The sequence below is a fragment of the Rhipicephalus microplus genome, chromosome 2, assembly GCF_043290135.1.
Source record: "Rhipicephalus microplus isolate Deutch F79 chromosome 2, USDA_Rmic, whole genome shotgun sequence".
In the NCBI taxonomy this organism is placed as follows: Eukaryota; Metazoa; Arthropoda; class Arachnida; order Ixodida; family Ixodidae; genus Rhipicephalus; species Rhipicephalus microplus.
In genome coordinates this window covers 146,161,106-146,185,202 of record NC_134701.1, presented here as the reverse complement: position 1 = coordinate 146,185,202, position 24,097 = coordinate 146,161,106, and the positions used below count along the sequence as shown (strand labels likewise).

The window sequence follows — 24,097 nt, the reverse complement described above, 5'->3', positions numbered from 1 at the left end:
AAAGCTAAGCTCGGGAATAATCATGAAATGTTTGTTTTTATTTGCTGTCTACCTTTCTGGAAATTAAGGGAAGCACTACTCCCCAAGTTTGAGTACACAGTATAAAGTCAAGAGTGACGAATAAGTCGAAGTTTGCTTAGCCGCATTGATGCGCTAAATATGTTGAAAGTCTTGGGCGCCACCACAGAGAAGTTTCGTATACACTCGGTTCACTAGTACTCTCGGGAACCTCATGTTGTTTCATCGGCCTCTTTGAGAAGTTATTTCTCTATGATATACGATACGAGGTCCTGCGCCAGGTCACTCACCTCACATTCCAGATACAGCTCGTCGTCAATACAGGGCACTCAGCGCCGCCAGCATTCACTATTTCGTATGCCGTAACACTGAATTCGTATGTGCCACCCAACACTACGCTTCTGTGACTAGCACCGTATTGGCTCTTTTAAGCCGCGGGGTAGTGTCACCAGGCAGTAGTGGGTCCGGGGCATAAGGCGGGAGAGGGTCTCGGTCTGGGGAAGACAAGTAAGAAGTTTGTGTCTTTGGTGTTTCTTACATTAGTTAAATTTTTCCCTAAACTCTTTGAGAAACATAGTTGTAATGCTGACAGAAAAAGAACTCTGCGCTTTCTTGGCCAATACCACTGAGTGAGTATGAGCTATAATTTTAAGGAAACAAACAAACACACAAACTGGTTCCAGCCCATCAGTAAGCCAGCCGCTACCTGAACCTGTAACCATCTGTAAATATACGCTTTCTTGTGATAATGTAAATGAACTCGTACTCAGCAGGGTATTTTGTACGCCATGATTATACCGAACGAGCGTTTCGTTAAACTCTCTCTTTTTTTCTGATTTTGTCTTGCTCGGCAAGGCTAGATTTCATACAACAAACAAGTTTCGTTTACGTGAACGACCTGGAGTAAAACAACGACTTCTCCGTACACGGCGGCAGGCACGCGCAATCGACGCACTGCGCTACCAACCCACATATACGAGGCTTTACAAAGGTGCCTGAGACATTTCCCCCGCTCTCCACGACACCGCCGCTAGCGGCAAGTGGAACGCCTTCACGCTTACATGGCTCAAGGTTCGAACTCTGCTTCTCTCGTTCGAGAAGCCCTGTTTCGTAGCGTATGCATGAGCAGAGGCGTATGTTAGTTATCCCATCACTGCGTAGTGCGTACCTTGCAGTTTCACTACTACACTGACGACGAGTAGAATATATGTACTTTGTTAATGTGCTTGTTTATGAAATCTTTGCGTGGGAATCAAACCATGCTATGCCTGTTAGTGTGTCATCTATTCGAACTTTCACAAATTTTTAATCATAGACGATATGCCAAGTGGCTGCGCAATAAGGTTTGGCCGTGATCTCGCACCCAGGCTACGCACTGATTGTGTCGGCAGCATTGCTGTGCTTAAAGCTGGCGGGGGCATTACTTGTTGCAACATCTTCGTGGGCACTTCACCCGTTGTTTTCAGTTGCTGGCACAATATAGCCATATTTACTGCTCACTCTCTGTTTGGCTGCCGTTATGCCAGGCACGACAGCAATCTTGGACGTTACTCGTTGCGATGGAAATGCGCCACTATGCATGAACGTCGGTTCCATCATGTTAAGTGGAGGTATAACTGACATAGGTCTCTTACATCAGTAGACAATAAGCAATCAATAACTGCTCTGAATACGTTTCATGTTTGTGGTGTACCAATTCGTATGACGGAGAGACCATCCGTGTCTTTTTCCTTAAACCACTCTTGAGAATAAAACCACCACGAAATTTCATTCGTTGTATTATTTGCATATAAGTACCTTCTGATAGTGTAGGAAGTCGTTACTTATATCCACGAAATTGGTGTGTGTCATCTTGCAATATTCTGTCATGAAAAATTTCTTTTAAAGTACTAGTCATTCTTCAAACAACGTTTTAAGTAGTCGAGTGGTATTAAAACACATGTAAAGGCTGTCTGTGATTCATGCGGTGCATATTTTAACGCTTTCGATGACTGAATGACTAGGAAATGATTACGAATATTCATCTTGTAGTAAAAAATATATAAAATAAAAAACCACACACACAGTTATTCTGCTAGATCTTTATAAAACTATTTGTCAGGGTGGGGTTTTCGCTAGCCATAATGTATAGGCTGGGCAGCGACTTCGTTAGCACATTCCGCCATTCTGTCGTCGGTGCAGGCATCCGCAGCGCATGTACACTTCATTGTCGCCGACGATGTGCAGCCAATTTTATCTCCATACAAAGAGACGTTAAACGCAAATAGGCATCTACATTTCGTGCAGTCACTCCACATGTAGCCACCCTTCCACTCCTTTGGTTTACCTGAAACGCCAGGTCCTAAAAGACAAAATTCAGGCGCTTAAACATTTGTACTTTTGTTTGAAGCGTTAGAACATACCTACTTACGCACATGTGAAGCTATATCCTTGGACAATCGAGCAATCAGCATTGATTATAGAATAATAATGTATGTCAGTTAAAAGAAAACAACACGTTAGTACTAATATTCATAGCTTCACAGCAAGGACGAAAGAATAAATGCAATTGAAACACAATTTGATGCTATGCTAAGTCAGGCTAGCAGATAAATGCGGCAGCATCCAAGCTGGCGTAACTATGCTAAGCATTGGTGTAAGCGAACACATGTGCAGTTAGCGAAGCGATTTATGCTGTGCATCATTTCAAAGAGTTCTGAAAGGCGACACCAGCATGCTATAAATGCATAAGCCACCTATTCTAGAATATAAAGAGATAAGTGAGGACCACGCGGGACTGAGAAAAATAGCGAGCCACGTTGCCGCTGCTTCCCTTTTCTCCCTCCTCATGAGACTTTCCCGAGATCAAAGACGGTTGGTACGTTGCCTCGTTGCTAGCGTTATCTGCTCTCGCACGCTTTCATTTCCCCCTGTCGGTGTTCTACGCTACAATAAAATCCGGGTTTTTTGCAATACGAACTTTCAGCGATGGAGCACCCGACATGAAGTCGTCCATGACTTGCGTCCTAAACCGCTCTATGCGTGCTAAGGGCCATGAGCACTTCAGTTTCCCTCGCTCCATCATTGTCATTTGGTAGTACAAGTGTCTTTTAAATTCATGCGAGTTTTAAGCATGTGATTGATGGTTTCTTTCAAAGGGGGGATTTCCCAGCTTTTTTCGTGCTTTCTTTTATTATGATCTTTCTGCACCCGCAAAGTCTGCTAGAAATACTTTGTGCATAACAAAACGGTTGATTGATTTATTGATATGTGGGGTTTAACGTCCCAAAACCACCACATGATTATGAAAGACGCCGTAGTGGAGGGCTCCGGAAATTTTGACCACCTGGGGTTCTTTAACGTGCAACCAAATCTGAGCACACGGGCCTACAACATTTCCGCCTCCATCGGAAATGCACATAACACAACGCAATTCGGAAATTTCGCAACTATTAGAGCTTATCCTGCTCAGACTGCATGCGGGACGCGAATAAACAAGTTTATCTGGGAGCTTACGCGAGCACCAGCGATAAGGCTCGAACGTTAGATGCCGTATACATTTGGCCGTGCGCCTAAATGAACATCAGATTACACGACGGCTGATGACCGTTCTCACTGCTTCTTAGTATTTATTTACTTATCTATTAAGGTATTTCTTTATTTCTAGATACCTTTGGCCGATGGGGTTGTTACAAGGGTGGGGTGAAAATATGACACAAAATAAACCATTCAATACATGAAGTACCGACGTAAAGCTTCTACATAAAATGTAGAATATATCTTCATAGAGAAATAGTAAAACAAAATCTGACACAATGCAGAAGTGTACACAAGTTTTGCATTCTCATTTCACCAAGGTTTTGCCGTCCCCTGTAGGTGCTGGTAAGTATTTTTGTTCATTCTAGTCATGTTTAGTTTTATTAATCAGCTGACAACTTGTTGGAAGGTCACGTACCCTGTAACGCCCTCTGGACGGAAAGTGTGATCTACTCTCGTCGCGACGAGTAGCACTGACTCATATTGCCAGCAACCAAGCACATATAAATGCACTACAAAACGTGCACCGGGCAGCGCCGTCTTTCGTAGCTTGAATCGTAGAGCATCGTGTGCGAATTTGGAAGGCCATAGGTTCTGATAATAGCGATGGAACATATTTTTTAGCTTCTTCGTGTGTTTCCATTTAAGTGATAATTATCAAATTGAGTTAAGAAAGTAGAAGTAGTGTGGGTCATGTATTCATTGGCTGAACTGTGTGTTCGTTTCATATGTTGTGCATAATTTGTGATGCGGTTAAACACATACCTTTGTATCCTTCAGGTCCTGACTGAAAGCCACCTGGTGGCGGAACTGCAAAACAAAAAAGAGAGACACTAATATAATTGCAAGGAGCACTTAAAACAAACTCACATCCGCTGCGCAAACACTGCAATAGCAGCGTGAGCGGTGGGTCTGGATTTAGAAGTGCAGGTTGTAAACTACGTTAGTTTTACTGCAACTACTGAGCATATAGTCCGTTGTGAGGCTGCTGTGATTCTGAGCCTATTCTGATCCCAAAAGAGTTTTGCAAGTGTTATTATTTATAAACAACACACAACAGATAGTTCAATGTTTGTAAAGGCAGAATATAAATAATACGTCTTCACTGTGGCGAACAAGCAATATCCCACTCTTATCTCTGGCATTGAATTGATGAAAGAGCCCAGGATAGCAGGGCGCACAAACGAAAAGTGATGGTCCCGTCACTTTCACCAAATTGCTTTGATATATTCAGTAACAGCATCGAAGCTTCTAAACTTCGACTTTAACATGAGCTTGAAGAGAGCTAAGCCAGCTAGGGTTTACAAATGATTTGTCACACTCTCCTAGTCACTGCTTTGGCAGCTATAGTTCTCTCATCTGTGGAAAATATGATATGACGCTGCACAACTACTTGTGGTGCGATTTGTATGGCAGTGATAGTTAATATAGAATAAATAATTGTAGAGCGCATGCACTTCTCGGACACCCTCTGACTACAGAAGTGGCATAGAGTCAGCTCTGGCGTCATTACAGCGTTTGCGTACTCGGGTCCGTGCGCGTCTTCTTGGGAGAAGAAAGAGAACGCTGGCGCTGGCGCTTCCACTGCTGAACGTGGCTTCGATTTGTATGATATCTGACTGTCTGCGCTGCGGGTGTTTGTAATACGCTCCACGGTTAAGCAACACGAGTTGTGGAACATCTGATGCAAAACTGTACACTCTGAAAGAGTGCATCACTGAGTATGCGTTTGTATCACGCATGTCCAATATAGGGCACTGTAGGTTCTAATGCTGACACGGCTGATAGTGTGCGCAGTGACTTAGTTGTACGTGTTGCTGGTGGCGATGACTCATGCATGAACCCTTTTGTATAGTGAGAGAACAGCCATAAGCACGACCAGTTCTGTAGTGATGTTTTCAGTCTTTTGCTCTCTGTTCATGTTCTTGATGAGTGTCACGAAAACTGAGGGCCGGTTAAAAAAAAATTTGCGCACTTCAGATCTCTGTGTAAGAGAATTCAACATCAGCAAGTAGTAACAGTAAATGTGCTTTCACAGAAGCGAGGTGGCCCAACAATCGCAAGAATTATTCATAAAGTTTGGTGAAGCGGCAAATGTCGGACTTTATATTTTCGGAATTATTTTCTTGCGCAAAACCGAATAGCTTAGCAAGAAGATAATTGCTGCGAGCCTTTGTTTGGAAGGCTGATATAACGCGATCGCTTGGCAACGGCTGCAGTACCTTAACAAGCGTACATTCTCTAAGACTTATCAGAACATTGTGTTAAAATAACAACGTAGCTCTACAATCTGCGTAATTTTGCAAAGTTTTTAACACTTTAGAATGGAGCCCCATGTGTTTGTAACACGTGGTGCTCAATTTTCCGAGAAAAGCACGCACTTCGTACTGTGATACGCCAATTTTACGAAACACTTTAGGTAAGTCTGTGCTGCATAGAAACTGCAGTCGTTTTATTAAGCAGTCGTTTTAATAAGCTCCATTCTTTCTTCGAGTCCACCTTCGCCTGTTGACTCGACACAGGCAACATCCCCTATCAGCGCTCCCTGCAAGCCACCGCGACTGCAGTTATGCAAGAGCTATATCGCAGCTCGAGAACATCATACCGCCAATATTTTCTCCCCCGCGTGTTCCTGAGACACCTCCGTGGCTCCTGCCTAGACCACTTGTCATACTTCAGATTCCTGGGATTATGAAGAAGTCCCTTGTATCATCAATCGCCCTAAAGCAACTTTCACTGCTGTACATTTACACTATGTACGATGGTGTGGCGCATGTATATACTCATGGATCTACCTTGTCGCGTACCTCCGCCGCAGCCTTTGTCATTCCGCAGATGAAGATAGCTCGACGTTTCAAGATAGATCACAAGACCACATCAACAGCCGTGGAACTTGTTGCTATTTGGGAGGCAATACGTTTCATGTCGACAGAACCCACTCGTAAATGGACGAAACAGAGCGATGCAAAAGCTGCTCTTCAAACCACCGATGGCTTCATGAGACAAGGTTCATATCATACTTTGTCGATTGAAATTGCAGAGCTTCTTGGCATTGCTACAAAAAATGAACATCGTGTAACATTTCAATGAATACCTGATCAATGTGGCATAATGGGCAATGAAGAGGCGGACGCTGAAGCTAAGAGAGCTTCAAATAGTGCCCCGGAAGTGTGCATCGCATTTTCCCGACAAGATACCAACATCCTACTTCGACGCGTAATGCGCAACTCTATCTTAGAGAACTGGCGCAGAAACCAGAACACCAGCACAAGCGGCTGCCCAAATTGGACCCGGAAATGAAGTTCCGTATGCCTCACAAGTTAAAGCGAAGCATCTCATGCATTATCCACCGCAATCGCCTCGGAGTGGCTTACACAACACGTTACACCCACTTGATTGGCTGTAATGACACAGGTCCCAATTGTGGTCACTGTCCGTTGCCAGAAACGCTCGAACATATATTTTGCGACTGTCCAGCATATGCAAGCGAACGTCAGCAAGTGATATCTTCGATTGGCCGATATATTAGTCGACCATTAACCGATGAGGTTGTGTTAGGTTCTTGGCCTGACGCCAGCAGCACACACGTGGTCATACGAGCCGTCATCGCTTTCTTAGAAGCCACTGGACTGGATGCACGTCTGTAGAGTTGCCCAGTCTAATAAGAACATATCACCTCTCTACCTTACCATCGTCATTCATCACTCTTTCACTCCCCGGTCACCCTTCCCCAATGTAGAGTAGCAAGCCAGAGCAAACTATAGCTCAGGTCGACCTATTTATTTTTCTGTAAATAAATTCTCTCTTTCTCTCCTTTCTTTCAAGAGACATAATATTGCTCGCCTATTTCGCAGTCCATAATAGGAAAATACCGTAGCTGCGAATTGTATCCTTAAGCAATGAAAGGTTTGCAGATAAGGGGCCGGGAACGTTTGGTATCCTTGTGTTTTTCACGTTTGCTGCCGTCGAGTGACACGGGTGGTGAGCGCTTGGACGAAAGCTCTCGGTCTTAGCCGTTTGCTCTTGCATTGTTACTGACGTTAGCAAGGAGCTGCGAAGAACGATTTCATACTATAGATTATTTTTTTTTGCAGGTTACATATTTCCCAATTTTCCTTTTTAAGATATCTTGCGGAAATGAATATGCGTACAACCACTATCAATATTTCGTTGTCAATTAGTCGCTATGACCAGCCAACCTAATCTAACATTGAGTCGCCAACTCTTTTTACATTAGTGCCCTCGAACAGACAACCAATTTTCATTGTAGTCCATATATTTGACTTTTGGCATGTTATTTCAGTTTCATCGCATTTTTCAGAGAGTGTTGCGAGAGCGTTGTGATGAAACAGAGGCTCACAAATAGATGTTCGAAACGCTTACTGTATATGGGTAAATATATTTTTATAGATTCAAACTCATTTCATCATCAATATCGTTGTATATTTGGTGGCGAAACTCATGGAGCATGACAGTATTTGTTTATTCGTGAAGTGATTGTCATCTGATGACTGGGTTGGTCTATGGCTTTCATAGGTACTGCCATGATGAGTGGCGTGATGATTGACGCGTTTTACTCGAGAAACAGCTTGCTCGATAAGTACTGTTTTGTCTACTACGTCCTCAATGTCTTCGAAGATATCGCTCTCAGCAACCATTTTTTTTGCAGCAATTACGGTACTCTCTTCAACGGAATTCGGAACAGCTCGACAGTGCTTCACACAGATCAATTAGTGAAGTATTGGTGCTATATCAACGTCCTAAATTTGTTTTCATAAACAGAATGCACAAGATTGACAACTTTGCAGTGTACCTTGCACTTTTGATTGAAAATCGTAGCAATAAGACTTCAAGAAAATGAATCCGGCTTGCATATCGGCTAAGGCATATACGACATGGTAGTTTGCTGAAAAGTAGATAAGACTGAATCTAGGACTATTAGACTATATAGGGAACAGTATATATGTACTGAACACTATCTATAAGACAGGGTAGTGTTGAAGATTCCCTAGAAGGAGAGGCATGTGTAGTGAATGAGGATCTTCATGTCATGCAGTTGGCTTACGCATTTGGAAAATGACGCATAAGAAATTATTTATTTATAAATTTTCGGTAATTGATAGTGGTGTACATTTAGCTGTTCAGTCATACCGTACAGCTATCCTAGCAAAGTTCTCCATTAACCCCTATGAGTGTAGCTATTTCTACCAAGAATGCCGTTTGTGGCGCCGCCATTATTAGGAGATAGGAGCCAGCTTGCCAATCAATGCTCCTAGCTGCTACGTTGATCTGGAATCTCTTGCCACTATTTTAAATGAGTGAAGAGAGTACCAAAAGACCAGATTCTAAACAGTTTGAACAGAAGTTCCGTATTTATAGGCAGAAAAAATGCACTCTCTCGTGTCCTCTCCTCAAAAACTTTACGTGTGGGCTTTTCACCTCATCTCCACCAGCCAGTTTGTGTAACTCAGCGCAATGGCTCCCAGAAAAAGTATGCCGGGAACGTCGCTCTCTTTTCAATTGGGAGCTTCCTGCCAGCACGCAATCTCGGAAGTCATGCCTCCTGCCACGTGTTGCGACCATCCGCCACGTGCGAACGCTCGCCTCTGTGCCGCTCAGTCACTTGCAATACCGTACCGCTCTGTCACGTGACATCAACGCTGCTCGGAGGTAACTGTGAGAGCATCGCTGTGTTCGCAGGGGCCCCGCCAAAGGCGTTCGCCTTCGTACTGGAGGAAAGGGTAAAATCAGAAGTTAGGGCAGCACGTTCGGAGCTCACATTCAGGCTCATGGGTCGCAGAAATTCAACCGTCGGCGTCGGCATCACTGGTTGCGAGTGAAAATCGTTCATGAGCGAAAAATCTTGTTACAGAGATCGCCGCAGGAGGCCGCTACTTGTCCACGCGTGTGCACGCGACCACACTGAAAAAGCCACACATTTCAAGAAAAAAAAAGGAAAGAAGTGCTCAAGGTCACAAGGCGCAGGTGACGTGGTTTCTTTCCTCGGCCACCCCTCCCTGCTTAGCTTCCAGCGCTTTCGTCGGGACGAGAAGAGAGAATGCAATTGCATCATGCTACAAATCTTTGTAACTCCACTCACGCTGGACTGATGCTTAAAATTTTGTGGTGTGGAATTTGTGAGACAATAAACTCTTCTAGTGAATTAATTCCATGGTTACCTGAGATGTGTTTCAGGGCCCCTTTAACGCATTTTTTTCGACAAGTGTCACGACATAAATGAGCCCATTTGGCAATATTTAGGCGCATTTGGGAGGACTCAAACTATGCCAAAAAAGGCCGGCATAGTACAGCCATCACTGCTCAAAACAGACAGGAACTTTCAAACAGCACTAAAGATAGACAGCTACGTCCATCTAGTAATAAACGAATCATGCCTTTCCAGAGGCGTTGCTCAAGCAAACCGCAAATACTAGCTATTGTGATGTCATCTGTGAGGCATTCTGAGAATATTCATGGCCTCTGAGATGGCGAGCGCGCGGTGTGTATCCTGGATGCCATGCTACTCTTGCTTTAAATCAAAATCCTGTATGTACCAACCACGTGTGCGCTGGTACAACCTACTGTGTGTGTGCGTGTGTGCGTGTGTGCTTGTGTATATGAAACAACACATAATAATCATTATGCACTTTGTGGCTAAAGGGCGCACTAGGGGCTGGATTTGAATATCGCGTTCAACTCCTAAAGGCGAAGCTTAAGGGTCTCCCCATTTTTGTTAGGAGTCATTGCTCAGTGTTTCACATTGTCAATTGGACATTGATCTAAACATTAAATGCACTACAGAAACAGTCCGTGAGTACGAAAAGTTGAAAATCTTCACTGCAAATAACACAAACAGATTTTCTTTGCATTTCTGCAATGCTGAATACGGCATCCAGGCCCACTCGAGCTTCTCCCCTAAAACAGGGAACGAAGATCGCACGTAATGCTCATGTACAGAGCTGCCAGATACCACGTTGCCAGAGATTGCAATCAGCAAATGTCCTCTTTATGCGCAGAAATGTATTGAAGACTAAATTTACAATTTAGCCCACGATTCGTCCCACATCTCAGTTGCTCGCATTTTGTATCTAGATTTCTGCTAACAAAATGCCCATCGTCCGTTTATTCGTTCTTGCTGCCGTCCGTCCATGCGCCCGTCTGTTTGAGCATTCATGCGTTCATCCGCCCATCCGTGCGTGCGTCTATTCATGCGTCCGTCCCTGCGTTCGTCCATGCATCCGCTTCTGCGTCCGTTCATGCGTCCATCCATGCATCTGTCGATGTGTCCGTTCGTCCATCTATTCAACACTCCAAGTACCACCATCTCACACATTTTCGTCATATATTCCCCATATAGAAGCACCGACATCGAGCGGACATTCCAAGGGCTAAGCGATAGGTGGCACACACACACTTTCTTACGGCTTGCGCTTCGGGTCTACTTCCCACCTTTAACCACCTCGAGTTCATGGTATATACTAGTTCATTGTATTCATGGTACTGCGGCTCAACGCTCGCTAAACCTTTCTAAAACTAAGGAGGTTTACAACCAGCGAGAATAATGTAGCAACCCTTTCTTGTCAGATAGTGCTCAATGTACATGCCAATGGCTGTTAATGGGGATCGCAGCGTGCGCGTTAACTAAAAGCCGAATGATCCTGTCTCTCATTCCCTCTTATCAGCCATTGGCATGCACATTGAATCTATCTTTTATTGTTCAACAACGCACAGACAAAATCTCTCACCGCCACCATCTTGGAGGTCGAAATTTCATACTTGTTACACACTACAACAGCTACGAGGGACGAATGGGTGCCGCTATAAAGAGCTTCGACCCTAAAAGAAATGTTTTTTGGGACACAGGTAATGAATCAGTGCAGATTTACTGAGAAGGTACTATTTATTCATGTACGATTATGTTCATATACGATTCAGAGTTTGGAAGCTATTTTTCTAGGTGGAGCCTAATGAATACGGCTTTTACACTACGCGCAAATGCCGTGAAGATACATTTGCTCAAGTTACAGGAATAACATCCTAGAATGTTTGGCGATTCGCAGTGTTTGTTTCTATAGATAGTTGCTTGGACGTGTCTACTTTAGTTGTGTTGCTTTTATTACAGTTCGCACATTGCATTATTAAAGACTATAGTCTTTCTTGGGGACCTTCGACGGAAAAATTTAGGTCTGCCTGCCTGCCTGCCTGCCTGCCTGCCTGCCTGCCTGCCTGCCTGCCTGCCTGTCTGTCTGTCTGTCTGTCTGTCTGTCTGTCTGTCTGTCTGTCTGTCTGTCTGTCTGTCTGTCTGTCTGTACATTTGTCTGTCTGTCTGTCTGTCTGTACATTTGTCTGTTTGTCCCCTCTATTGGTTCCTCAAACGGCACCAAACGGCCAACCACATCCGCAGCGCCCACAAATATTGCTCAAGGTTTAGCGTTCATGGTTGTGCGATTGTCAATTAAAAAGCAATTATTGCGCATATTTGAGGCACCACAACAACGCTTCGATGTTTTCTATGTCTGCCTTTATACTAGAAGAGGCACACACAAGTAACTCTAAGGAATGTAGCGTTTAATCGCGCTGCGCAGACAAAGCAACGCGATGCTCAAAAACGTGTTTCCAACGCGTTGCTACGACGTCACGGTGGTGGCGCCTGCCCGCCGCTTTGCGTCCTACACCTCATCACCTCCGAGACTGGCGCGCATCTTTCTCCGTGGGCTGCACGCCTTCATTTTCGAAGATAACAGCCAGATGGCGCTTGTGTCTAACGTGCCTCGATGCGCTCGTTCGCCTCCGCTACACGCTCGAGGCACTCTAACGCAGCGCCTCCGGAATACCATTCACCAATTTTCTTGCGCACAACATCGAATAAACATTTTGTTCACTCTCTCCAGACGCAAGACTATCGTCTTTCTACAATATTTGCGGTGTAGCATGCAGATTTAGAACCAATTTTTTTGTTCGCGCTCCTTCTGCCACTCTCCATTTTTTTATTTCTAAATTTCGTTATCTGAAAGGGTATACATGTCACCGTGTTGAGCAATTCGAGTCGCAAAAATGACACTTACCAAAATCCAATGCTGTGTGAATTCCTTGCAGCCCAAGCATCGCTGACGTCTGCGCCCGACTTCCGACAACTGAAATAGAAATGCAGGAATCGGGGCGAAACGAAGCCCATAGGAACCTTGCATGACCACGCGAAAATACAGGCACACACACGAACAAACACATGCGCGCTCACAGGATACTTCAATAAGTGCGCCCAATAGTATTCGGATACCGCAAAATGGAGCATGGAGCAATTTGCGTGCTACGTGTGGCGTTGTAGAAAATGATGCAATTGATTATTTTTAATTAGTGTAAGCAGGCGGTCAAGTCTAATAAACGACCTCAAGTTCTTCCTGTGAATAGTCGATCCCTGTTTAGAATTTTTAAAAAAGTAAGCTACTGGTAATTACTGCGGCACGATAAAATCTGGATAATTCAGCTGGAGAAACGAAAAATAACGCATTAAAAAGCGCATCTGTCATTCACTTCAAAAACATCCTCACTTACGACACTATTTCGCTTGCGTTGTTGGAGGATAATCAAACACAGTTGTCAACCATCAATTAGGAACCTACTCCACTTCATTTCAATGCTCTCGCATGTCATTGCCGATCGAGGCTTTTTATCAGAGGGCCGTGGTACAGAGATTCCGATGCTTGGCTTGTCACCCGAAGGACGCGTGGACTGAAGCCTTCGGTGGGGGGCACCTTTTGCTGTAGGCGAAATGCTAGGGGCGCACGTGATGTAATTTTGCGTTAAAAACCCAAAATGCTTCACATTGCAGGACCGCTCATGTAAGGCTTGCTTGATAATTATATCATGTTTTGGGTACGCGAAACCCTAAACAACTATAATCTTGTATAGGTAACGCGGACAAGCTTGCAGTTAAAAAATTTTTAAACAGAGAAGCTTGATTTCTTTAGGAGATCAAGGGACCTCTTAAATGTGCTGCGCGAATTCTGAAAGAAGAAACATTCAAGGCTGTTAGTAACAGAACACTGCAAAATTATTACGTCACGCACATAGACTCAGGTTTGGGCTCCACCATTTCAAACGGTATTTTATCCTTAAATGTTCACTTTGTGACAAGCAAAAATTGAAGATACAACACAACCGAACGATGATGGATAATAGGGCATCATGCAGGCATGAAAAGAGATCAGTCGCAATACATTCTAATGGGTAATGTCTCAGTTTCTGTAAGCTGGACCTGAAGATGCTTCAGTGAAGTGTACGGTCTCTGATAGAGAAAATACAGCATCATATCTTTTTTCACAACTTTAACACACACCACCATCTGCTCCTGACACTTCAAATGTGTCCAGTGATCTGTCCGATAACGTATGTTAACAGCAACAACCAGGAATAAAGAAGCTTCTTATCTAAGCATAAAGAAGCGTTCTGGCAGTGTGCATCCGTTGTTTAGCTGGCACCAACGCATCGCATGTCTTCGAGATATGCGATTACGAGATTTTCATAACCATAAGATAATACATCAGCCATTGCAATATCCCTCTTTTCACGAACGCCGTCTATACGCGAGCCAATTCACCGTAAATTCAAGGCATACCTCCTTCACCCTTAAAATGTAGAATTCATCCACTTTATTTCGCAGGATTAACCCTCGAAATTCTGTAGAGCCTAAGAATGTGCTTTAAGTCCCCATGGCACTGTTTTTTTTATTTTCTTCTTTTCTGCCTGGATTTTGCTGTATTAGGTCTCTGGCAGTAGTAACTGGGATTTAACGTGCCGAAACCTACATATGATAGTTTTTGACACCGTAGTGGAGAGCTCGGAAAATTCCGTCAGTGGCGCTCTTTAACGTGCAGCTCAAGCAGGCCTCATTTATTTCACCACCATTGAAACGCGGACACCTAGGCTGGGATCGAACCCGGGACGTCCTGGGTAAGCAGCGAAGCACCATAACCACAACTTAACCATGGCGGACTTCATTTTCTGCCAGGCGGAAAGGGACCCAGGTATACATATACATGGTATAGGGAAACCAGCTGCCGCTATTATAAACATAAGTCCACCTGTTCCAACGTCGGTTGCTTGGTTACTCCTTGTTTAGAGATTCCACATATCAAAATAAAACAGCACACTTTTGTACACTACGCCACTAAGCATGTACACTACATGTGGGCTTGAACTAGAATAGCACGCTTTAACGGACACCGTCTAGTGGGCTGCTGATATTGAAAGACAAGAAAGACATAATTTCTCTTAAACAGAGCCGCACACGTTTTTTTTACGCTCCCGCGAGGTGTTCTTGTCTTCTGTTCGCGTTGAACTTCAGGAATACAGACGTAACCATAAAACAAAAAATGCCAAAGCATTCAAAGATGTGTATAAGTCGGAATTTCTGAAACAATAAACATGGCAATAACAAGGTAATTCAGAAGAGGTGTCCTTATTATAAGATAACCTTAGCTCGCGCAGTGTTCAGAGCCCTCAAGACCAGGCGAAGCGCCCGGCCACACGGCGGCAAATCACATTGCTGCCCAGGCCCCTTTCACACTGTATAAGCGAAGTACGCATTCCCTCCACCACTGCAACGCTGGCGGGACTAAAAAACTATAAATATAATTACGGGAGGCGTTAGCATGAAGTAAAGTGCATGATAAGGCAGCCACACTTTGTGAATTTAGCTTTCGAGTCTAGTTAGCTAAGTGAGTAAAGGACACGGTGAAATTATGACAGTCTTCTTTTTGATAAAATGTAGGCTCTTAGCTTGTTTAGTATTTCAAGAAAAAAATTATGGAGAAGGGAATTCCCAATTGAGCAGTGTACCGAAACAACAATAAAATCATAACCAAGTATTTTTTGTCTGAACAAACACTTACAATATGTGTCATTAACCAAGGTTGCTAAATTACCAGAGAGCCGAACCCTACTATTATTTCAGTCAGGATGCACAACGCATTATTGCCTGTAAAATTACTGCCTTATAAATAAAGATGCGCTACTTTGCACGCGTAGCTCTGAGCTTCAGGTATAAAGTGAAACAGTCAATCAGAATAGCAATGTGAAGTTTTATGCTTATGAAGTATTTTGCAAGTGCACTGCATTTCAGCTCTGCTGTATACCAGCTCATTTTACTTCGCTTCAAATGCCTTAGGTGGTGAAAATTTTAATGAAAGAAGAAAGAGCTTTGTAATCAAAGATACAACACGCACAAAAGTTGGATGTATGCTGTGAAAGCTTTAATGCGCTAACTACCGCTCTCCAATTTTTTTTCTCAAACTTAGAGAGTGTTTACTCATTTTTGTTTGATCGCATGTTATGGCGACGAAATGTGAGCATTGGAATTCCGGGCGACAGTTCAGTGAAATTAAAACGCACATATGATGACAATATAATTTCTCATTTTTGTGTTTGATATACATAGGTCGTTCTACTTACTCACACGGATGATTCCTTTTGTTGGTTTGATCTTCGTCACCGCTTTTAGTACCCTGGGAAGTCTCCCGAGAATTCTGGCTAAATAGAATTACACAAAAACCAGTGGTGGCACAATATCAGTAAACTGGGGAACATGTGTTGAATGCTTCTAGCCATTTGTGTGATACTTCATCACTAAATATGCAAGACGCTCCAGTTCCGAAGATTGCCATGAAGCACGTTAGCTCTGAGTAGAAAAAATAGACGTGTCATCACAGGCAAAACACCCCCAAACCAGATTTTATAGCGCTGTTGCATTTTGACACGTCTTTCGTACATTTTGTTATTTTTCGCAAAAGGCAAAATAAGGGAATATTTTGTGCGATAAATTCTGATGAATTGATTTCCAACCGATTAAATGCAAAGCTGAAGACTGGAGTATAGGAGTAGCGTTGGTTTGTGAGTATACAACAGTGAAGAGAGCTCATAAATTAACCCGTCTGAGTTCTAAGAACTTATACTCTTAACGCTTCGATTACGTGCAGTTCATCAAACATTGTGTTTATGAGAACTGATAGCAAACATTGCTTTAAATATGTTTTTTTTTTCAAGCGTACCAAAGCAGAAAATTTTGAAAATGGTCTTCAGTGTGTTCAGAAGTCTATCATTAGTAAAACAAAAAGAAAATGTTCAGAAAGCTATACTTCGAACTTGACAAACAGCATGGTGTTAAAAGAATGCTGTTCTTCAATAGTGTTGAATGCTAGTTGGTAAGGTAGCATGTCTTTTACACTGCGAATACAACTGTGACAGAGTAAAATGGTAGGGGCCCTGACTATGTATGTATGTATGTATGTATGTATGTATGTATGTATGTATGTATGTATGTATGTATGTATGTATGTATGTATGTATGTATGTATGTATGTATGTATGTATGTATGTATGTATGTATGTATGTATGTATGTATGTATGTATGTATGTATGTATGTATGTATGTATGTATGTATGTATGTATGTATGTATGTATGTATGTGTGTGTATGTATGTATGTATGTATGTATGTATATCTATCTATCTATCTATCTATCTATCTATCTATCTATCTATCTATCTATCTATCTATCTATCTATTGAGTAGCCTTGGTTGTTTAGCTCTCGCTGCCACTTTACGAGTTTTATAGAACGAAGAATAACAAATAAGGATATGAGCATAGGCCGAACATATATTCTAAGTGATCACTCAAACGTACCCTTACTATTAGAGACAAGAGGAGGTCTTCAGTATCCTAAGGTCGTCTCTTTAGCTTCATTTAATATACTGTAACTTGGAATGCGAGACATGGCTGCGTGAACAACATACACAAAGGGACACAGAAAAAACAAAGGAATTGATCCTATATTCTGTTGATACTAATCTTGAATACCAATTAGACCTTGTCCTCCCAAGACGTATCGACACACTGATTCATCGCCTATGACTCGGATCTGTTTACACAAAGCACTTCCTACTACGTATTCAGCGTGCAACATTGTCAGCATGTTCATGCAGCCACGACGACGAGGATATCTGTCACCTCTCGCTCGACTGTCCGAAACACGACACACACCGTAGGCGACTAGAACAAGAACTGCATTGGTTAGATCCTGAGCGACCATTCGGGTTGAATAAAATACTAGGTCCATGGCCATCCAAAACAAACGGCAAAACAGTGAAGGTGCTGCAACAGTTCTTCGAAGAAACGAAGATTTGTGACGAATACTGAGTGGACAAAAGTTAAAAGTGAGCGTGTCGTCTACGTGTTTGTTCTGCCCATATAGAACTTTTGCTCTCACCCATGTAGGACCGTATACATATGCATGCTATATTTTTCGTATTTTTATTTGTACCAATTAGGTGGAAAGGGGTAGCCATCGCCAAGTAACGGTGACAAAAACTTCTTTGTTTATTCTCTATTTCAACAAAAGAAAGACACCTCCTACTACTAACGTGCATCATGTCACTGATGACTAGGCCGCATCCTGATACCATGGTGCTCATTTCGTGATGTAGCTTTATACCAAAATGTGCAACAGACGACGCAGGCCGAATTATTCAAATAACAAGAGCAGTAATAATTTTACAAAATATCTTAGTACTACTAATATTGAATAAAATATTAGTACTAATATTATTATAAATAACTAATAATAATATAAATATATCAATAACAACACTCATCACAATTAAAAAAGGCTGTAAACAGATTGTTCATAGGAGAAAGTATTGTTCTGTAAACATTGTGATAGCCATGGTGAGTACAAAGTGTTTATTTCGAAACTAATTTTGTTCGAATTTCTAATGAGCATTTATGCATGTTATTAACGTATGTATATTTTATACTTCAACTCGGCTGTTAGCGCTGCATCACAGAAAAGCATACGGATATCTCGAATACCGTGTGAAACAATTCATGCGTGGGGTCCCAAAAGATTTTGTAATGCCAGTCCTCGGAATCTAAAATTACTATAGGATAGCATAAACGCCATAATACTGAAAATTAAGAAAAAATATTTGTCAGGACCTACTTACCAATAGCACGACCGATCCCCGCCTCAGTAACGATAGGTGTGATAGCCAAAAAAAGTAGGCAGACTACGGCTGCTCTCATTTTGTGGCTTCCTATAGGGAATATTAACCAATCGGAAACGAATTAGAAAGCAAACGGTGAAAGTGGAATGATGAGGCTCAGTTTACCGGCGCCAGTTTTGGAATGTTATGTGGTTTTGTTTCACGTAACAAAACACAAATTCCACTGCTTATTCAGAGAACGTCTGAGTACAGGTTAGCTCGCCTAAATATGTTCAAGTGGAAAACAGGATGGCCCAACAATAGACCGATTATTCACGTGCGCTGAATGACAGTGGATAGAAATTCACGACAAAAACATTCATTTCCTTTTTTTGCAGATTTTGTTAGCTGAGCAGCATCTATAAATTGTAAAGGAGAGTGGTGACCACCTATGTAGCTAACGGCAATATTTTCAAACTTGGCGCAAAAAAAAACTATCCGACACGCCAATGGTTTTTAGAGTGTTGTGCACCACATATTTCACACATGAAATATGACACCTTCACCATATTTAATCCTTTTGCGAATCAGCCAACAGCTCTCTATGCGTTCATGAGGCAGCAGGCGACCATATACACACAGCTGCTCACTTTAGCGATGCTTTTGCTGCTGAAGCCTACTCCTTGCGACACTCACATGTTTTGACGCCTGATGCACTTATACGGTTCCGCCATGCAATATCACGTACGCTAAATAAACTTCTCTCACTACGTAGGAAAGGAAAGAAGGGGGAGATGGAAGCTTGCGATGAGAAATTCGTAAACAGGGGTTATTTGCGGGAGGTGATGTTGACAGGCAGACATGTCTTTTTCAAGGCCCCAACTACAAGCCATTCACATAGTATCTTTTAAAACCATTTCAAGCAATGACGTGGCTTTGTTCTTGAATAACTGCTTGTCACGCAGCAAGCCTGTTTCCAATTCAGACTTGAAGATGTCACTGTTTTATCTATTCCATTTTTTCCAGATTTATCCCATTGCCATTTTCGGGCATGCTGCTAAATGGAAATTTAAAACATAATGAACGCCAACAAACAGAGAGATAAGGCAGACGACAACACAATGCGCGAACCGGACAGGTGGTTCTGAAGCCGCTACCGCTGTTCGTGTCTTCTTGGGGACGTTGAAACATAAGCCTGGCAGCGTTCATTGTTTTCGAGTTCTGTTTTATGTTTTAGGGTTTTTTTACACTCATTTTTCTGTTACAAGAATGTCCCCACTGACACTAGCGGCGACACCAACACCTGAATTTTCGCGGAACAAGCTCTTTCACGTTATTGTGCTTATAAAGCTGCAGCGTGCACCAGTCACGTTTCATTAAATAGTGGATTGTGCAAGAAGCGTCGCCAGAGGGTTCATGCTTAGAGTGAGATTACATGGAACAATGCAGTCGGCCTTCTGCAAGGTGAACGTTGACAGACTATTTAGGTTACAAAGCAGCGCCGTAGCCAAGAATTTTTTTTCGGAAGGTGGTAGGGGGGCTCACTTACTGAATACTTTGCAAAATACTCATTTTCTCTATTTTCCTTCGGTAAAACACCTCCTTCAATCCCAACTTCGGGGAGGGGAGGTTTGATCCTCCTAAGCGATGGGCTTGCGAGGGATGCTCAGGGACTCTGTTGCTTATTACAAAAGCGCAGACTGTCATTATAGACATATTGGTTTTTACTGGATGAACTGGTGCGATTTCTTAATGATGTAGTCGACGTGATCAAATCTAGAAATCATCAAAACAGTTACCTAAGTACCATCATTCAAATGCATTTCAAAATATCTAAAGGTCTCTAATCTGCTATTTATGCATATGCTAACTATTCTGTCGCGAAAGCCGATGCATGAGCGAGTTGATTCGAGTCACTTAATATTAATGCGTGAAAGAGAGATTACCAATGAAATATTCAAAGACAAGTACAAGGATTCTTTGTCAGAACAACGCATAATATTCACATGCGTCACTCAGAAACATAAGAAAAGTATGGCAGATACCACGCACCGCGGGACTCATTGATATGTGAGACATGCATCAAAAAGTTTACTTTGGGGCAGTTTTTGAAATGAGCATAATGTTATCAAGCTGATACATTTGGTACTCAGTAAATATATCAGAAGATTTCATAGGCATTCACATATCTAAAAACGTGTGAACGTCAGAACTGGTTGTTCGTATTTGCGCAACGAAGGCACCTCTACACTGAGCTCTCCCAGAGTCATCTGTGTTAGGCTGAATATGTGTTAGTGCACAACTTACTTCGCACGAAGCGTAATGTAGAACCGTTTAATCATTCGTTAATGTTACTATTATTTTTTTCCATCAAGCAAAACGTATGAGGTGGATCGAGCACGTCGTAGGCTCACAAGGAAACTGCACTACACTGGTGTCTGCCCGTGACAATAGTGGAAATTTCTGGTCTCACAACGTCAGCACTCGTGTTAAAACACGCACGTCAGTATTGCCAAAACAAGCTGTGCTTTATGATGTGACGATGTGAATGAAACATGTCACTTTTGTTAGCCTATTACCCCGGAGATAAGCAACGCTTGAATATAGGTTGCTGGATCATATGAACAAAATGTGTTATTCATTGTACCGTTATTTATAAAAATGAAGTCAAAATCAGAACCACAATTATCGTCGTGATGACAATTAGGTCATCATGACGATTGATTGATTGATATGTGGGGTTTAACGTCCCAAAACCACCTTATGATTATGAGAGACGCTGTAGTGAAGGACTCCGGAAATTTCGACCACCTTGGGTTCTTTAACGTGCACCCAAATCTGAGCACACGGGCCTACGACATTTCCGCCTCCATCGGAAACGCAGCCGCCACAGCGGGGATTTGAACCCGCGACCTGCGTCATGACGACGTAAGTCGTCTTGGCGCCTCTGCCGTAGGTTCGCATATGTATGTTTGTTGCTTTGTTGCACATAGCCCGAACTAAAACCACAGTTAAAGTTTCGCCAACCTCACGCCTATATGTGGTCTTTTTCGAAGCAGTTTCGAGACCTGGCGTGACCTTGTGGTAGAATAGCTGATTGCCACGTAGAATGCTTGTGCTACATTTCTGTTGAGTTCCCGATTTTTTACCTTCGCATTGGTTGGATGTACCCTGTGGATGCTAGCTTTTTTAACGCACTGAGATTCAGGTTACTTATGTCTGATTTCCCCGTATCGGGCTATAAATATAAACTCTCACTATTCTGTGACGCATACCCACGTACCATGGGCCGTGGTATACGAGTATGAGCCACACGTGTCTGGGGGAAAAGGTTTGACAATGTACTCGACAGGATTTTCACGTTATTCATGTCGTGACTAGCCAGTGATAGTCTCCGAACACCCCTACCCTTCCGTGCCAGATTTCGTGTACACCAAGTAACAGAGGCGATTATGAGAGCACCCTGACGTGGGCGGCTAGGTAGAGCAGTACGCATAGATTGAACGTATCAATATGAGAACTATTTTCAATGAGCGCAGCAAAAAAAAAAAAAATTAGGAGAGTTTCACAGTGGCAAGATCAGAGAAGCTTCTAGTTTTGTTCAATTTCACTAATGTCTTCATTCTTGATACAACCATGCATTTTTGGTGAGTAAGATCAGCTTTGCTTTCGTATCTGGCAGTGCCGTGGGTAGAGTGACTCATGCAAATGAATGGAAGGCTTCGCAGCAATAACCCTTTTCCAATGAGATACCTTTTCTCGCAAGTGTTCCGATGCAGGGTTGGAAATGTAGCCGTTGGAAGGGGGGGGGGGCGAACCGGGGCACTAATGCTTCAGCGAGTCATGAAACATCTCTCGCATGAATCAGATGTTCGGGGCTGGCTGATGACGTGCACTGCTGAATTGTCACCACCACACAGTGAGGCTGCAGATCGTTATATGCACGCCGCAGCAAGTGAAAATGTGTCAAATACATCAAGTATACGATCACACGCAGAGCACGGGCACAAAAAACGTCTTTCCGAGAAGCTCGTAAGTCTTTCAGAAGCTCCCGGGAAACGCTCATTTTGTTCGCAGCCTGCTCAACGGCAGGTATTTTCGGTTTCGCAATACTGGTGATCGTTGTGCGCAGAGCACTTAGTTACTTCGTGGGCAATTGCAGCCTGGTTGCATGGAAGAGGCCCACGTTTCCATTACCGCTGACACCCCAAACGCACGAGGAGCGTGAGTATAGGCTGCGCTTACAGGTGCGCATAGTGTTGTCAGAATTGTCGGAATATTTATCATATTTCGAACGCGAAAGTGCCTTAGGGGGAGGGGGAGGGTGTTAGACCAAGATATCACAGAAGAAAGTTTTGACCGTGAATATGACTTTGGTGTATTTTGCATGAAGAGACAACAGGGAAAAACGAGAAAAAAAAAGAATTCTTGGTCACCGGCGACAGGAGAAAAGTTCTTTACCCCAGCGCTGCCAACGCTCTCGCATGAGCCTTGACGAACGTGCTCTATATCTTTCACAGGTTCTCTTTTTCACGGTAACCTTCGTTGGCATGGGGTGATGTCTCCTTCCTGGAAGGGTGGAATGATGTACCGTATACCAACACAAATGCGAACCGACCGGGCGCGTTTTCGTAGCCTCAGCGCAGTGAACGCAGGCTCCCCGATTTTCAATCCATTTTTGTTTCAAGCCACCTTGAGTGCTCTGCAGAATGGGATGCACCAGTGAGCCTAGGAAAAGCTTGACGCGTTCACGGCTCAAGCCACGAGCAGTGGCTGTCGCAATACTGAAGCGCTTTGGGTAGTTTATGCATGGGCAGAAGTGCAGCTAAGTACCCAATTGCAGGAGAGCGCAGATATTGTGTTTTTTTCCTCAAGTGGTGACGGTTTTCTTGAGCGTATATTGAGTACGAGTGATTATGTGCATGTTGATGCTATCTTTGCTCGGGATTCACCAAAAGCCATGTGAGAGGTTTTGTTAAGTACTCAAGCTATCATAAGGGGTTAGTCACGATCACGGCGGTCAGCCATCGGAATGGAAATGTGCCACTGTGATCAACATAAACGCGTCCTATAGCCGCCAGACATCAATAGACCTGACGCAAGTGCTCCTTTATCAATGCAAAATAAAGATTGTACTTTTCCAAAAACACGTGTGACTTTCGTGTTATAACTCTTTTTATGAAAAGGCATTAGCCATTTTCTTTACCGCAAAGCGTCTTAGTCAACGTTGTGTCAGTATGTGCGTATGTATCAGAGGTAGCGGCACATTTACTGCACCACATAGGATAGCTAACCATACACTCTTGCGTACTTACAGCTTCGCTCTCCGACTTTTTTCAGTGCTTGAAACTGACCGTATTTTTCCAGATTGTACCCATCGAATGTTTAGTTGTCAAAGGAAGTCACAATGCACAATGCGAAAGGAAATCAGTTTCTCTGTCCAATAAAGCGACATAACGTCTGCTAACGCCCACGTTCCTGGCCTAGACATTTTTAAACCCTTCGAGATTTGTCGTGCTAGCTTGTTCCGACATCCGCAAAAATCTACACACACCCTCAAAAATCAGATGTATGCAATAAGG

The 24,097-nt window shown here is 43.1% G+C and overlaps 1 protein-coding gene across 1 annotated transcript; it reads right to left on the bottom strand.

The window, feature by feature from the left end:
- Positions 1-2,084: 2,084 nt before the first annotated feature.
- On the bottom strand, positions 2,085-18,807 carry LOC142796406 (uncharacterized). Its single transcript, XM_075886903.1, has 5 exons — positions 18,537-18,807; positions 15,985-16,062; positions 12,600-12,668; positions 4,300-4,344; positions 2,085-2,359 (listed from the first exon to the last, which is right to left on the bottom strand). The coding sequence occupies exons 1-5, from the start codon at positions 18,613-18,615 to the stop codon at positions 2,133-2,135; spliced, it is 498 nt and encodes a 165-aa protein (XP_075743018.1). The 5' UTR covers positions 18,616-18,807; the 3' UTR covers positions 2,085-2,132.
- Positions 18,808-24,097: the final 5,290 nt, after the last annotated feature.